Raw genomic sequence first — 17,511 nt, forward strand, 5'->3', positions numbered from 1 at the left:
GACCTGAGTTTAGCGTGTGAGACTTTTGGCCCACTGTGGACTTGCTGCCTGATGGATTAGTCCCCTCATAAGCCATTTCTTGTTCCCTTTTCAATGTAATTACTGACCTATTCCATGTCTGTTGCTGAATATTATCGCCCAGCCAGCTATCTATTTGTTTGCCCGTAATATTGATGCTATAAAGGCAGTGGCCATGCACCAAGGCAATGTTATTTTGATCTGAATTGTGAGCTGGGACAGGACATATGGCAGGGCGATGGCTTACTCTGAAATGCTGATAGTTCTGTTGGTTTCATGTCATATAAAAGTGTCCTTGAAATAAAAACAAAGCCAATTAAAGCAAAAGTAGTAACATAATGTGCATCAACATGTATGTGTACAGAACATTCATTTCTGCACTTAAAGTGGAACTCCAACCAACACAACTTAAGCTTTTTAAAAAGTAAACATAATTTCAAGCAATTGTGCAATATACATTGATTTTAATGTAATAATATGCTTTGGAACAGTTCCCTAAGTCCCACCCCCTGTCCTCCTGCTGATCTGGCTGATTACGTTGAGGCTCAAAAAAAAAAAAAACCAATAACAGTAGTTGACTACTGCACACGTGGTGTCAGTAAGGAAAGGAACATCACAGTGCAATGCATTGTGGGTTATGTAGTTCCTGCATGCTTTCTGTAAGCAGCATAGCAGTTGTTACAATATGCAACATAATTGTTTTAGTCCCTCCTCCCCTGCCAGTATTTAAAGGAGAAGGAAAGGCCTAATATTTTGGCACCCCCAAGTGACTTAGCCTTTCCTTCTCCTTTAAGTCTTCCCATATTTCTCCCGTTCAGATGATGAGAAGCCAAACAGGAAGGAAAAATGCTGAGCTGTGTAAAGAAAGTTCCCATAATGCCTCACTCCTGCACCAAGAGCAAGACCGGTGTACATTCTTAGTTAGTAAGACTATGAGTCAGCTTCCTGCTGATTTGCTCAGATCCACATTCCTAAGGGGGGGCGGGGGAGTGAGCTCTTAGCATTCTTGAGGGAGGGGGGAGCAGGAGAAGGGAGAGAGCTGCGTGTCGCTGGCAGAGGAAAACAGACACAAGAAATCTTTTGACGGAGAACAACTCAGTGCAGCGTTTCTGTGAGTGCTTATGGCTGTATTTACATAGACCTTTCTGATAAAGCTTACTTAGTTTTTACCTTTCCTTCTCCTTTAAAATGATGCAGAAAGAGAAGAACTCTTTTGCAGTATATCCCATTACTTTAGGTATCATTACAATCACAAGGCCTAATGAACCCTGGTCCTAAGGAAGCCAAGTGCTCTAACATGTTCAGTACCATACATGTATTTGTATTTGTTCTGCACAGAAAACTGGAAGCTTTACTATTTCCCTAGAGCAGGGGTGTCAAACTCAATCACATAAGGGGGCCGAAATCTAAAACACAGGTGGGCCAAATTCTTTATTAATATACTTAGTAAGATACTAAGGGGTATATTTATCACAATGTGTAAAAAGTGGAGTAAAACATTACCGGTGATGTTGCTCATAGCAGCCAATCAGATGCTTTGCTACTGTTGAAATCTGATTACTGATTGGATGCCTTGGGCAACATTACTGGTAATGCTTCACTCCACTTTTTACACAGCATGATAAATATACCCCTTAGTCTTAGTTACTATGTGAGGAAAATGGAAATTGATCAGGCTGGATGGTTAGACACACTCACCAAGGGCCACATAAAACAGCCTGGTGGGCCGGATTTGGCCCCCGGGCCTTGTGTTTGACATATATGCCCTAGAGGAACAAACCCTACAAACCTTGCCCCCATTCTTCCTTTCTTTTATGAAACACACAAACAGTTTGAATACAAGATTGCTACTATATCTATGTAACATTTTTAACCACCAAATAGTTGACAGTTTTATACTTCAAGCAAGATAAATGGTTCTTGTCTTTTTACTCTTTATGGTTTGGCAAGATTAAGTGTAGTACTTGGGGACGAGTGCACTTTAATTGGAAAAAATATTATCTACAGCTCCACATCTGTAAGTAGGAATGAGCGAGACTATAATGATAGTGCGGCTTGTAGTATGCGGACTATAGATGTATAGGGGAATTAAGCCCGTCACCAAAATCTTTTGACATTGACCTCTCTTAGAGACTGTCCCAGATGGAAACCTGTTGCAGCAAGCACACTAGTTGGTCATTTCATGTAAGGGCCAAAACCAGCAAATATGAAATATCCAGTATGTGTATACGCAGTCTGCGCTTTTATAAAATGCAGACAATGTTGATCTTTAATAGAATTTTGATAAATGGAGATACATAGTTTTATTTTGTAGGTCTCTCTGGCTAAAGTCACATGTTTAAAGCTCCACAAGACAGTGTACCCACACTGAACAGGTGAAGGTTTCTTTATGATTAGAGGGAGAAAGGATTGTTATTGTTTAAATTTAGAGTTATTATAGAGATGGGGAAAAAAGGGGTTTACTTATTATTAAAGTCCATTGGCTGATTAGTTACTGTATAGCAGGGCTGTCCAGCCGGAGGCTATCCAGATGATTTTATTAGCCCCCAGTCTGCTCAAGGGCTCCATAGACTTCACTGTATGACATCAACATATTCATGTCAATCTGGCCCTCGTGCATGCTGTATGAGAATGAATCAGGCCTCAACAAGTTGCCCAACACTGCTGTGCAGCATGAGTCCTTGTATGGCCGCTGGATGCACCAAGACTGCAGTTTTACACTGATGTACACAGCTCTGCCAGTTCTTTTATTTATTAATAAATGCATATGCCTATTCTTCACAGTTCTGAGCACAAGTGTTTTAATTTAATTTGCTTTGTTTTATCACAGGGGGAGAAGAACAGTGGTTTTGATGTGCTATATCATAATATGAAACATGGACAGATATCCACAAAAGAGTTGTCTGAATTCATAAGGGAGAGGTATGTTTTATCTTATTTTACTCAGAACTAGTGACATAAACTAGAAATAAATTGCTCTGCTTATTGCTGAGCATAATTATGTTTTAATCGTTATCTGGTCATTGATAATCTCCCAGCTGGTAAGGGATCTGTAGATTTCAGCCAGAACCAGAGCTACACAAGTGCTTCATATTGGCTGGCAATCGAAATCAGTAGACCATAAAGCAAATGGGATGATAATACGTGGTGTGCTGCCTGCTGCCTTTTCACTCCTTATGCAATATAGCAGTAATCTGGCAGTGCCAGAGAGCACATACTGTGTGCCCTGAGTGAAGGCTACACTCTCATATCAGGTACAGTGTATAGTTTTATGTAAATGCTGTCAGACTGCAATAGAGGAAACTATTTAGTCATAGCCTAGTTGCATATTGTCCCTGCCCGATGTAAATCGTTAATAAACCATGTGGGCGTGGGGTATTTATGAATTTGCATGTGTATTGTTCCTGATCTGATTGGGAGCAGCCATGCTATTTATTCTGTTTTAAGACAGAAATATTATCTCTTTAATGCAACAGCTGTCAATGAACAAGTAGTTGAATCCTTGCTCACATTTAGAGTATTTAGTTTTGTTATAGATGGAGCATTTCTATTACAAACTGGCTGATCGCTATTTCCATTCTATTCTTCTGCCTTTTTGGTGGTGTTTGGAGCGATTTTACTTGCAGAAATGTCTGCTTTCAACATTGCATTTTTGTTTCTAAAGTGAGAGCTCTGTGGCAAATAAAATGCCTTATGTACTGCACAGGAAACTCTGTCTCAGGCAAATGGATCCCAGGATAGGCTAGATTTAATAGTGGGCAGTGCCAGCTGTATATGGCAGAACTTTCATAGGTACACAGATACATACTATAAAATTATACCCTATGTATTTGGGAATTGTAGTTTTATTAACATCTGGGAACCCAAGCTAAAGAAACAGGCCTCAGGGCCTCTACTGAAAAAGATAGGGTATAATTTAGTAAAATGTTCCTTGTTTGGGGCTAAAAGTGAAATACTTATTTGAAAAATAATCTATTTACTTTTAGTCTTGTGCTAAATAAACCTGAGCAGGTTTCCCAGTTATAGTGAGGAGCTGGGCTCCTGGGCACTGGTACATTCTATTTACCTTCACTCTGAGTGGCAAATTACTCAAATAATAATAATAAATGGGCTATGTGAACATGTAGTGCTGTGTATGTGGGGCAATCCAGTGTCAGTCCGTGCTTCTTCCCTTGGAACCGAGCACAGGCCTTGCTTTGTGATTCCAGCTGTTGCTTATTTCTTCCTCCTCTGTTGCTAGTGAATAGTTGGCAGTAAACATTGGCTCTGTTGTTGCCTCCCATTGTTATACTTAACCCCTCATATAATGGGGTTTGCCTGACTTTGCACCTGTAATCCAGCCATGCACAATGTAAATAGTGCCCTCAGAATAAAGAGTATAGCTATATAAAAATCTCCCAGCGGCTGTAGTGGAGGCTTACCAAATCATCAGGTTTGTATGCACGCTGCACAAGCTGTTTGGCACATGGGAAAGCCAGATTTGTGGTGCAGTCAGTTTATAGCTTCGTGTTACATTTTTTTATTACAGTTTGCTTCCAACCTAACTAGGTAGGATTTAAATTTTAGGTTAGAAGGATACAGAATTTGCTTCCTTAAAATACCATAAAATTACGCTAAATATAAAAAGTATACCCACCCCTCCAAAATGGCAGATTTTTGTTTAATATAATAAAAAAAAAAGAAACCAAGATTAATCCTGCCAGAACTTATACCACCTTTATTGCAGTTGCTATGTATGCAATGTTGAAAATAAATCAGAAACATTTTAGTGAAAGAAGGAAAAGCAAAAATCATACAAAACCCTGGTTCCATTACTGTGCTCTCCCTTTAATGATCAAGTTTGTGGTTGCATTTAGAAGCAACCAATCACATTCTGTATCATCTCAAATAATAGTAAGTATACACCTGACATCAAGGAAAGTGGTTCTGAGTGAGCCCAGATAAAGTTTGGCTTCTCCTCTTTGTCTCACACTCCAAAAGTCATGGTTCGTAAAGAACTTTTAAAACATGAAAGAGATCACTCAAAGGTATCAATCAGGACAGGGGTACAAAAAAGTAATCATTAAACATCCCATGGAGCACAGTGATGGCAGTCATCAACAAGTGGAGAAAATATGGCTCACCAGTGACTGTACAAAGATCAGGACATTACTCCAAGATTGATGAGAAGACCAGGAGAAAACTGGCCAGAGAGGTCACCAGTTGTGGGGTAGGGTAGCAAAGAAAAACATCTAAGCCCTGGCTAAACTTTGCAAAATGGTATACCCAGTTTTCCACAGCCATGTGTAAAAATGTATTATGGTCTGATAAGACCAAGGTTAAAACTATTGGACCATAATTCCAAAAGGTATGTTTGGTGCAGAAATAACACAGCGCCTCATCACAAGAACACCATACCCACAGTGATGACTGGCTGCTTTTCATCCGCTGGAACTGGTGCTTTAGTCAAGGTGGATGGAATCCTGAATAGCTCAGTCTATTTTGTCATAAAATCTTCAAACATCCGCTAGGAAGCTCAAGATGACAACGACCCAAAGCATAAATCTAAATCGGCAAAGCAATGGCTTCACCAAAAATCTGTCGGGTGACCTGAAAAGAGCTGTGCATAGAAGATGCCCCCAAAACCTTACAGATCTGGAAAACTTTTGCAAAGAGGAATGGGCAACAGTTGCCAGACTAAGATGTGCCAGACTGATGGACTCTTACCTAAAAAGACTGAGTGCTGTAGTAAAATCAAAAGGGGCTTCAACCGAGTATTAGTTTAGGGGGTGTGCACATTGCAACAAGGTTTTTGTATGGTTTCTTGTTTCCTTTTTTTCACTAAACTGTTTGTGATTTGTTTTAGACTTATTTGTATGTATGACAATTTTGCATTAAAGGTGGAATAAGTTCTCCTTTTTCTATTAAACACAAATTTGCCATTTTGCATACAAGCCGCTGAATGTTTACATATAATGCAAATACCATGCATACATTGTATAAAAAGCAATTTTGCACCAAGCTAAGGCTTCTCATACAGTTATAAACCCTAATAACAATACATTGTATATTTCACCCTGTGTTACTCACAGTTGTATTGTTAAACATAGGGGAGGGAGGCCTGGTTCCACCCAAAGTTAAAATCATCTGTATTTCATTTGTATCAATGTGGTCATATTATTCCATAAAGGTTCAGCTATTACATTGTGACACAGGTTATTTTGGAGATCCTTATTTATTTGTAGTCCGTCTCAGCACTGATGTGACACAGAACAAATCTCCATGAAAAATGATAAAATTCTTGCATTTATGAGGAATGAAGTATTTTTAATCACTTAACACTGTCATCCGAAGGTTTTACATCCCCTACAAATAGAGACACCCCAGTTTCTTCTTCCTATGTAATTGTACATTTGCATAGGCAGGCAGGCATTTTAACAGGTCAAAGTTTCCACCTGGAACTCTACTTTATTTATTATTATAGTTGGGTATTGCTTAGAGGGAATGTTAGGCCCCGTGTGCCTCCTTGGCCCCTCAGCAGTTGCAGGGAATGTTTGCTGTATAATCTTTCCCTAGGTCACAGCTTTTTTACAGTTCAAAGGCAAAATGTATCGGTATTGAAAGTTATTAAGGTGATTTATGGATTGTAAGCTCGTTTGAGCTGGACCCACTGATCCCATTTTTAATCTGTAACCCTTGTTTGGTAAGACCCCTTTTTGTTCAAAATAAATGGAAAGCTTTGTGTAATTTGCTGGTGCTATATAAATAAATATATAATAATAGTCATGTGGTCAATCATAATGTGAGTAACAGCTGGGAAATGTATTTGTAGATGTGTCCCTACTGTTTCCCACACAGCCCCACCATAACCACGATCCTGCTTTGTACCTCCCTGCCCCAATTTAACCGTGGTCCTACGGTGTCCCTCTCTTAACAGTACGGTGGTTTGTTTAGTAGCAATTTTGCCTTGCAGCGCTGGGGTCCTGAGTTAGATTCCAGGCTTGGGCACGATCTGCAAGGAGTTTGTATGTTTTGCCTGTGTCTGTGTGGGTTTTCTCTGGGTACTCTGGTTTGCTGCCACGCTCCAAAACATACTGGCAGGTTAACTGGCTTCTGACTAAACTGACCGTTGTATGTGTAAATGTGATGGGGACCTTAGACTGTAAGCTCTTCTGGGACAGGGACTGATGTAAATGATATATAATCTCTGTGTTGGTGCTATATAAATACATGAAATAAATAGCCTCAGTCCTACTCTTTATCTTTCCCTCCTATCCCCAGCTCAGCATTATTAGGTTGTCATGCTGGAAATTGCTGTTCTAGGGCAGCTGGAACACTGGCAGCTGCAGATACAACATGCATAACAAATATTAACCTTTGCATTTCTGCTTAATGATTTATTATTAGAACAAAAGTTTGCTTTGTGTGAAAAGATAGAGCAGTTGGTTGCCAGATGGGCAACATGGAAAGGAGTGAGAGTTGTGAACAAGTGTGTCATTTAATGTGGGGCGGAGCTCTGATGCTGGGCGGGGCCCTGATTCTTTGTTGCAGTGCGGCTGTGCGCCAGTCTACTTGTCTCAAACATTTCTGGGGCCAGAATCTTCATCTGTGTGACCCAAGCTTAAATAAGGCCTGTACAACTGCTAGTCTTTTTCTTTCCATCTCATCAGTAATTAGAGCACAGGGGTAATAGAGTACAGGGGGAATAGGGAGCTGCGAGTTGAAGAGGAGCATAATGGCGACAGTTCTTTCTCCCCCAATTAGATAAAACCGTAATGCTGTGTATACTGTAATTCAAATATGCTATTTCAAACATAATTTCTGCCCCTACCTGCAACTGCACATACAGAGCAGAGGGATAAGGGGGTTTCTGTGTTTCTGATAGGGTTTCTTGTTTGTAAGCTAGTGAGGAAAGTTGGGCATTGTCATACTGAAATCACAAGCTATGGTCAGTTATATAAGAAGACTGTTAACCTACACATATTTTCCAAGTGTGGGAGAAACCGGAGTACCTAAATACAAACCCACCCAAGCACAGGGAGAACAAAACACAAAGTACAAACCCCTTGCGGTAAGTGCCCTGGCTGGAGTGAAACCCTAGGACTCCTGCACTGTGCTACCGACTAGCACTTACATTGGAATCTTCTGCTTGGGCTTTGATACCCCCAGACACTTATTGTAGAGAATGTTTCTGTGGGATGATTTGGGATGATCTATAAATTTGGCAGATTAGGCTGACTTGGTTAGTCATCCACAGCAGGATTAGATGGGACCAGTCCGGACCTGTTGGTCAAAGGCAACATCTCTCCACATCCAGGCACAGACTTACCTTATAATGTAACTTACTCCTGTGGATTTCCCCACATTAATTTGTGCAGTCAGTAAGTGTAGAATTATCTTTTAAAGTTTTAGTAATGGAAGTGGCATTCATGTCATATTCTGCATATTTTCTTGTCTTTCTTTACACAGAATTGTTTACATTGAGACTTATGTTTGCTTTACAGGTCAACAATAGAAGAGGTGTATTCACGCTCAATGAACAAACTTGCCAAGTCTGCGAGCAATTATACACAGCTTGGGTATGTTTGCTCTATTGTTCTTACGTCTAATATAGCCATGTTAATATATTGGAGAAAAGTAACTCATTCCTATGTTTATGCAGGACATTTGGGCCAGTCTGGGATGTCTTTAAAACGTCAACAGAAAAATTGGCTGGGTGTCACCTTGAACTTGTCAAAAAGCTACAAGATCTCATTAAAGAAGTTCAGAAATATGGGGAGGAGCAGCTTAAATCTCATAAAAAGGTCAGTATATGAATCTGTACATATTGTGTACTTGATATTGCTAAAGGGAAGCGTCAGGGAAAATTCATTAACCCTTGAATGGAAATACAAACATAAATTTGAAATATAGCAATACAGTATGTGTCCTGTATTATTGAATGACTGGCAAGGTACTACATTTTTCAGCAGAATGGAAAGCAGCAATCCCAAAATGATAATTTCCACTAGGAAGGTATAATCTGTTGGTTTTGAAATGTTTTTCTTAATCTTCACTTAAAACCAGCATGCTCATGTAGTACTGTTAGTACTATGGGGAAGTATGAATCGGCTTGTCAGTCCTGATGTATATATCCATCCAAGCTTCATCATGGTTACATCTTTTTTATGTTCAGTTGGGTGGGAAAGGGGAGTTGAATTGCTACGATAAAAAAAAAATAGGGAAATGTGTTAAGCCATCAAAGCGGTAAAACTCCCAACTATGCGCTCAGCAAGTTTGGTCTCTCCCCGCTAAGAGGGTACCCCCCTGAAATGCCAGCCACTGATTGCTGGAAAATAGTGATGGCTGTGGGCAAAGCTTTGTCTTTAAAATTATACATTACTTATTTTTGTTCTAGCAAGAAGAATATGAAGCACCAGAATATCTCCAATTTAGCTGATATGTACTTACATGGGTGTCATCAGCTGTGTATGGGAGTGTTTATGGGTGGCGTCATGCTGTGGCCAACAAGAATATTAAACACAAGAGAGCTTTAGAATGTGGTGATCTGTTATTTTTGAATAACAAATTAAATTGTTAAAGTGCTGTTTGGCTGGGCTGCTGTAGGAGACTGGGTAGCCACCGAGTGCTCTGAAGGAAGTAGTGTGGAAGGGAGAGGCCAGAGGGCACCATTTGTAATGCAAAGGGCAGTATTTGCACCCTCGACCTCTTGCTTTCTCCTAGTGCGCTGATGGGCAGTCTGCAGCCGTTTTGATGTTGTTGTACTACACGTCTCAACAGCATTTGGAGTTTAGTAACTTCTGAAAGGCAGCAGCAAGTTGCACGTAAGTGACCTTATGGTTTTGCCTCTTTGTCGCTAAAAACAGTGAATATAACAAGTGCCCCAGAGACTGCTCTAGTTTTGCTTCTGGATTTAGTCAGTAGCCAGCACATGACCAGAGCATGTTTATTCAATGGACACTTAGCTTCCCCTGTGCAGCAGTGTTTGCTAACATTGTAGAAATCGTTTCCCCAAGCTTGTGGTGCAATGTACTACCCGGACTGTTTCCTGGGTGCGGGGTGAAAGCCTGTGCAGAACTGGAGTTTGTGCCCAGCCGTTACAGCATTGCCGGAACTCCCTATACCATATTCATAAGCAGGGATGCAATTGTTTTTCCCAGGCAAATGGGCACAAAGAAATGGAGAATTACTAGTGTTACATTAGGTTTGTGTGTCCCTATAGCAATGTCATCTGCCAGTTGTGTTGCATTTTGCCTTACAATACTAACGACTAAGCTAATGCTGCTAATGTATTTGTATTTCACAGACCAAAGAGGAAGTATCTGGGACCTTAGAGGCCGTACAGAACATCCAGAGTATTACACAAGCCCTGCACAAAGCCAAGGATCTGTATAATGCAAAGTGCTTAGAGCAAGAGAAGTTAAAAAAAGAGGGGGCAGCAGCAAAAGAAATAGAAAAGGTAATTTCAATCGCATTCAGTTCTCTTCTACGTTGCTTTAACAGTATAACATATACAAACAGCACAGGATAGTGGTTGTAAAATCCCTCCTCCTGAGCTTTGCTCATAACCCCAAGACCTTAAATGACTAGTGAACATGTCCTGTAGTGCCGGCTGGAATGCAGCTGATGAATAACATCTGTAAGGAACTTGGCCCTGATGCACCACAGAGGATCATTGCCAGTAATGCTCCCATTGCTGTGCGGATTCCATACTGCCACTGCACACTTGCACAGCCTTTTCTCAGTGCTAACACTAGCCACATATTTTTTTGCCTCTTTCAAAACTCTGTTAAGTAAACACAAATATTTCTATGATCTTGTAATTAATTAAAAGGAATGTATGACTGGTAAAACAGGTTTCTGTGTAGCATTGTTAAACTACATAGCATGCTGCATAACTAGTGCACCTGGCTTCCTAAGGCACGGAACCAGTCGAACATATTAGAGTATTGCCTTACTGTGCTGTATGAGCAATCACTGCAGGTACATATAGAGCTTATGTGCTAGGTACAGAAAAGCAAAGGAAAGCCAGACTGAACATTTAGGATTTTATGTAGAAAGAATCTTTTGAATATTATTATTCTGAATTTATAGCACTGGCATATTCCACAGCACTTTACAAGGATTATATAGTAGAACCCCCATTTTATGTTTTATTTTTTTAGGGGACCAGAAAAAAATGGTGTAAAAATCCAGAAAAATGTAAAATCATGGAAATGCACGGAAAACCTTAAAAACAGAAAATGTAAAATCATTGTATTTTGTAACATTATCTTCCCCATTGTAGCTTACAATTTAAGGTTCCTATTACATTTATACACAATATAATCAATTTACTAGGAACCAATACTTTTTTTTTTTTTTTTCTGGAAAGGGTGCTTGATTATGAGCATACGCAGCAGGCAATATGGCATCTTGGTTTAAATGTGTTAAATACTTTAAATGGCGACTCCATCTCCTTTTACGTTTTCTTTTGTATTTGCCAAACTAAAAATGTTTGGCATTTTCAGTCTGGTAACAACCTTTCTTGGTTCCCGTGTTGCAATTCCCTTACAAGAAACCAAGAGAGGTGTGGCATAGCAGCCTAGAGGTGTGGTCTGACATGATGGGAGACTGGCCAGGCATAGTATTGGCAGGAAAAAAGCTTATAGAGAACCTAAGATAGAAAAACCTTAATAGAGAACCACTATGTCAGCATACATATTCCTCTATACAAAACACAATTCAGGAGGGAAATTCTAATGATCTTTTAAATAGGAAAGTAGATGGGAGAGCCGCAATACTCAGCTTCTTAAATTGGTACATTGTTTAATCACTGGGTTCAGACTTTTTTCTCAAGAAATGTAGGGATATTAAACTTGTGGCTCTTCAGATGTAATAAAGAACAGCTTTTGTGCCTGAAGGTGCTGGGAGTTGTAGATCACAATACCTGGAGTGCCACAAATTTGAAAATTTTGTTTCTTTTGTAGGTAGAAGCCTTATCTGTGTATTTGGGAAGTTGTATTCGAGCACCACTGTATTTCTATACAATTCTGTTTGTCATAACTGTATATTTATTTCACTGTAGGCAGCAATCAAAACGAAAAAAGCAACAGAAAGCTATAAGATCTGTGTTGAAAAATATGCTGCCGCTAAACTGGATTTTGAGCAAAAGATGACAGAAACAGCCCAGGTGAGTTCTGTACATGCCTAACAGTAAGTGCCCAATAGGATATACCTATGTGAGATTTGTAGAGAGGCTCTGTTCCTTTGGAACCTTGAGAGTGTTCCGTGCATCTGCTCTTCCATGACCTTATAAAGGTAGCACCCGGACTGAGGATACTGGCACACATAGTGATATTCCTGTTAAGTATTTTTTAGAATATGGAAGGTTACACCTTGAATATCACCTCTGTGGTCATTTCCACTGACTTGACAACAGAAAAATAACAAGAAATAGCAGATAGATAAATAAATAAATAGCAGATTTAGGGGCTGATTCGCAATAGGTCGTTATCACTTAACGCATAGTTTTATGCATTAAAAAGTGTTCTTTAATTAAGTAATGATTCATCAAAGTCATTTCGAATGTGTCACTAGTCATATTGCATGTGCAAAAATCTCAAATATTGCAAAGCGTTACGTCCAACGCATTGCGATAATTATCTAATAGAAATAATACTAACCCATATTTCAGACACATTTTTGAAGCATTAAAAGCATAAAACGTGGCAATAATTACTGTGAAACATAACGCCTCCCAGGAGTAGGCATTACTAAACAACATTGCAGCTGGTGATTGGCTGTGGTGAGAAGATGGAATTTGCAGTCAAATTTTTTCTGGAATCTGAAGAAGAGAATCAAGTATGTGTTCACCCTAGAGTGATGCATCCCCATGTTTTCAGGAAAATGTTCAGAACGGGAGTTTTCAGAAAGTAATAGTTATGTGCGTAATAACGTGCACTAAAATTGTGTGCTATGAAATAACACATAAATATACCGCATGCTTTAAAATATTGCTTAAAAATATGTAATCGCCAGATAAATAACGACAATAAAATCGCTTCTTAGGTTAGACAAGTGTCCTTTTGGTGAATCGATCGTTAATTCTCTAAATATAAGAAATGATACTATTTTTAAAGCATGCAAAAAATAACACTCGCTTTTTGGACCTTTTGTGAATCAGCCCCTTAGTGTCTACCAGAACCCCTAGAATATAGCTAGCCAAGTCGGGTTATAATTACTGTGACTTAAGGTAGGAGATCAGAATTACAGAAAGATTATTCTGGATAATGGGTCCCATACCTGTACAGCTTTTTATTGGGGGTCATCAGTTGGCCAGTTTCCCACTGGTGCAAATAAACTAGAAAGTACGTATTAGGGCTCACATGCTTACGGTTGGCTGAGCAAACTGTACAAGAATTCTGTGTGTGGCGCTGACTTAAATTGATTCAAGTGAAAGTAATAGTAGCAAGCTTATCTTTGGGCAGTGCTGGTTATATTGGGCTACCCTGCTCTCCTTCTGTATAAATGTGTATTTCCAACCAGTGTCCACATCCTTTCTCAGCATAAAATCCTTCTATAAAGCGGCTCCAGATCAAGCTTAATTAGATTACAATAATGTGCCTTGTTAATTTTCTCAGCATAATTACAGCCTTTCCGCATTCTCTTTGTGTGGACACTGAACTGGACTTCAGAGGGGCTTTTATTTAGTGCTAAAATGTGATCACTGGTGCTTAAGGGATTAATGATGCTACCTAGAATCTGTGATTTGTGTGTGTGTGTCGCCACAAACTGGTATTTGATGTAGAGAATATGCTCTAACCCTAGTATGTGAATGGGAAAGGCTTTTGTCTGACCATAACTTGGCATTATCTAATGGCTTCTTATACTGACCAGTTTTCTTACAGCAAGAAAGCATATATAGTGTTTCTAGCTGAACAACACCAGGCCATTCCCGTGCTTGCAAGAGAAGTAATAGCTTGTTAGCCGAGCACGCTGGCATTCTTCCGTATGTTGAGAATTTTGCGGCCACTAGAGGGCACTGCCAGTGCAGTTTTGGACTCCCAGGCCTTCCACTAATTTGAATAATAACAAATGTGCAATTCATTAGTATATATCCCTGTGCAGAGTAAGCAGTGACTGTTTTACCAGTCTTTGATAGGAAATTGAAGCGAAATTATCGATATATATTACATTTATTTTCCTTTGCATGTTTCCTTATTTCTGTTGCCCAAGACTCAAAGGGGAAGCTGGAATAACCCAGGTTGACCCTGTGCTTCATACTTGGCAGTTGCTGTACATTCCTTTCTCTTGTTCTAGTCATTTGCTCCCAGGCCGAGGGTGCCAGAGTTTCCAGTAAAGAAGCTGATTAGAGGCATGGGGCTGCAGGATGCGCAGGGATATATGCTGAGCGCACACATTTCGCTCTTCCACTCCTCGCATGTTTCCTGTACAGCTTTCCTGTTTGCCTTTTTTTTTTAAAGAAGAAATCAGGTGCCTGTAATTTGTGCAGTCATGTTACTTGGCAAATCTGTAACAAATGGGAAGTTTACAGTCCAATAAATACGGCTTGTTTTATTTAACAGGTCTTCTCTTTACACTTTCTGTTCGGTCTGTTCTCACAGTCAGGGTCACTTTCTTTCCCAGTTTGGCCTTATATGCAGGGTTATGGATGGATCTTTTGGGTGTAACCATACTATCTGAATATAACTGCATACCTGGGCTCCTTAAAAGGCAGTTTCTAAAGACCATCCTACAATACTATTGGATCTCACTAGTTCTGTCTGTATGGGAAACCCAGCCTGCCGTTGTGTTCCTCGGCATGTGTATGGGGATATACCAATTACCGGGATTGTACTTTGCTTCTTCTTACTTTATGGCACCAAGCAAGCAAAGCAGTGTTTATCCACATGTATGGCCAGTTTTGACAGTATCTGATAGATATCTTGGAATATAGCCTGGGGTGTGGCCTTGCCTATGCCGAGAGCACTGGGCTGGGAGATGCGTGCATACCTCCTTGCATGGGGAGAGAAACTGAATCATTCCTTCCTGTTGGGCTGGGACTGTAGAGTTCAACGGGATGGAGTGTAAAAGAAAATATGTTTGATTTGCAATGTGTAATAATGACAAATGGACATATTTCCTGCTTTCTATATTTATCCCTATGTAAGGTGCTGCCACTCATGTGGTGCCATATTTAAAGTAAATGTACTTCAGGGACCTGGGTTCAATGCCTGATTATTTACATTTGCTAAGCTCCTGGGTGCTCTATATTTGCTGATAATTTGGTTTCTTGCTGCCCTGACACCCTATAGTTCCCTGGAGCACATTTGTGACCTCTCAAAGTTTTTGTGCCAAGTTTTTTTTTTTTTGAGAATTCTTTGAGTAGAATGCCTTTTATCTGTCTGGCTCCCCAAAGGTTGTATTAGGCTAAGCCCCTCAGTGAGTACATAAGCAAAGCTGTGTGTGTGCTATGCGGCTCGGTGCTCGCTGTGCCATTGCAAGAAAGCCATCTTGTAGCTTTTCCCCTACACAAATGCAGTTCATACAGTCTCCGTGGGATATACAGATGGAGCAGGAGGCAGTACAATCTATAATAATATAAATCTGTGCTCGTGCCCTGCTGTTGGAGGTGGCTGCTATAAGGCTACTTACCCACAGGCTTGGCACCAAGAGGGTGCAGAGGGTGCCCATTGACTTTGAGCTCTGGTTGTGAGATGCTCAAGCACCAATCTAAGCTTTATGTAGTATATACATAAATTATACTGAACCTCAAAATGAACAAGGGAATGAACTCCATTAAACGCTTTGTTAGAGTTTGCTGCTATTAGTCTGGATATCCAGACTCAGATCTTTTATTCATGTAGGGCCTCTTTACCAGTGCACATTTTATTGAACATTTCTTGCACAATAGGCACATCCAAGCGATATATAGCTTTTATTCTGTTGTTAAGTTGTTTTGTTACAAATTGTCATTGTTTATTATTATTGCGTTAATTGTGCGACTATTTTTGTTAAATGCAGGACTTTTAAACATTTTTTAAATTGTAAAAAAAAAAAAAAAAAAAAAAAAACACTTGCCGAAAACGACATTTGCTAAATTAACACTTTAGTTTCCCTTTCATCACTTGTGTTATTCTGCGCCCTCTAGTGGCTATCAGGCATAATGCGCAGTAAAGCTATTTCTGTTGGTTTTTCAAGGTTTATCATGCTGTGCTAGACTATTAGAATGGTTTTATTAGCTTTTTCAGGTAAAGCAAGCTCAAGAGAATCAATTACTCTCCAGAATAGGCATAATATACAGTATTACCAATATTACACTGGGACATGTGTACATTGTTATAGGAGAGGGTTGGTGAGACCTTTTGTATGTATGTATATCTTTATTTATAAAGCGCTACTTATGTACGCAGCGCTGTACAGTAGAATTCATTAATACAGACAGGGGGTTAAAGATAATGGATAAATACAAAGTACAACAATAAATACAAAGTGCAGTTGCAATAAGAGTCAGAAACACAAGATGAAGGAGGTCCCTGCCCCGTAGAGCTTACAATCTATATGGGAGGGGTAACTAACAGACACAAATAGGCAAATATAAGTGCTATAGGTCACAGTGGGTGACATTTCAATATAAGTGCCAGTTTCCAGATCAGGTGCTGGGCGAGTGCTCCAAAAGGTAGTCTTTAAGTTTAGTTTTAAAAAGACTGAGGGAGGATTCTCTCCGGAGGACATCAGGGAGGGAATTCCAAATGTAAGGGGCAGCAAGGCAGAAGGGTTTAAGGCGGGGAAACAGCAGTATTAGTGGGGGGCACAACCAAATGGTTGCTCTGCGAGGAACGAAGGAGTTGGCCAGGAACGTACGGAGACACCAGGGAAGAGATGTAGTGAGGAGCAGAGGAATGGTGGGCTTTGAAGGTTAAGAGAAGGAGTTTGTAAACTATTCTTTGTTTAACAGGAAGCCATGATAAGGCCTTTAGCAGGGGAAGGGCCTGAACTCTCCTGGATGAGAGGAGGAGAATTCTGGCAGCGGTGTTTAATATAGACTGTAGGGGGGAAAGATGGGAATTAGGGAGGCCGGTTAGCAGCAGGTTACAGTAGTCAAGTCGGGATAGGATGAGAGCATGCATGAGCAGCCTAGCTGTTACAGTAGAAAGAAAGGGCCGGATTTGGGCAATATTGCGTAAGAAAAAGTGACAGGTTTTGACAGTGGTGTTAGTATGGTCAGAGAAGGAGAGACTGGAGTCAAAGATCACCCCCAAACAACGCATGGAATTGACAGGGTTGATGAGGGTGCCTTCAATAGAGATAGAAAAGGGGGGAGTAGGACCAGGTTTAGGCGGAAAGATCATTAGTTCAGTTTTTGTTAGGTTGAGTTTTAGGTGGCGTTGGTTCATCCAACTGGAGATAGCCAGGAGGCAGTTAGAGATTTGAGTCTCAGTTTCAACTGTTAATGAAGGGGTCGAAAAGTAAATTTGGGTATCATCAGCATACAGATGGTATTTGAAGCCAAATGAACGGATAAGATCTCCC

The 17,511-nt window shown here is 40.1% G+C and overlaps 1 protein-coding gene across 1 annotated transcript in view; it reads left to right on the forward strand.

The window, feature by feature from the left end:
* The window catches only part of fcho2 (FCH and mu domain containing endocytic adaptor 2), a 73,320-nt gene that overhangs the window by 20,245 nt on the left and 35,564 nt on the right, over window positions 1-17,511 (forward strand). Inside the window, 5 exon segments of the mRNA NM_001142071.1 lie at window positions 2,849-2,940; window positions 8,502-8,576; window positions 8,660-8,801; window positions 10,304-10,456; window positions 12,065-12,169. Coding sequence (NP_001135543.1) covers window positions 2,849-2,940; window positions 8,502-8,576; window positions 8,660-8,801; window positions 10,304-10,456; window positions 12,065-12,169 — 567 coding nt within the window.

The sequence above is a fragment of the Xenopus tropicalis genome, chromosome 1 (genome assembly GCF_000004195.4).
Source record: "Xenopus tropicalis strain Nigerian chromosome 1, UCB_Xtro_10.0, whole genome shotgun sequence".
Taxonomy (NCBI): Eukaryota; Metazoa; Chordata; class Amphibia; order Anura; family Pipidae; genus Xenopus; species Xenopus tropicalis.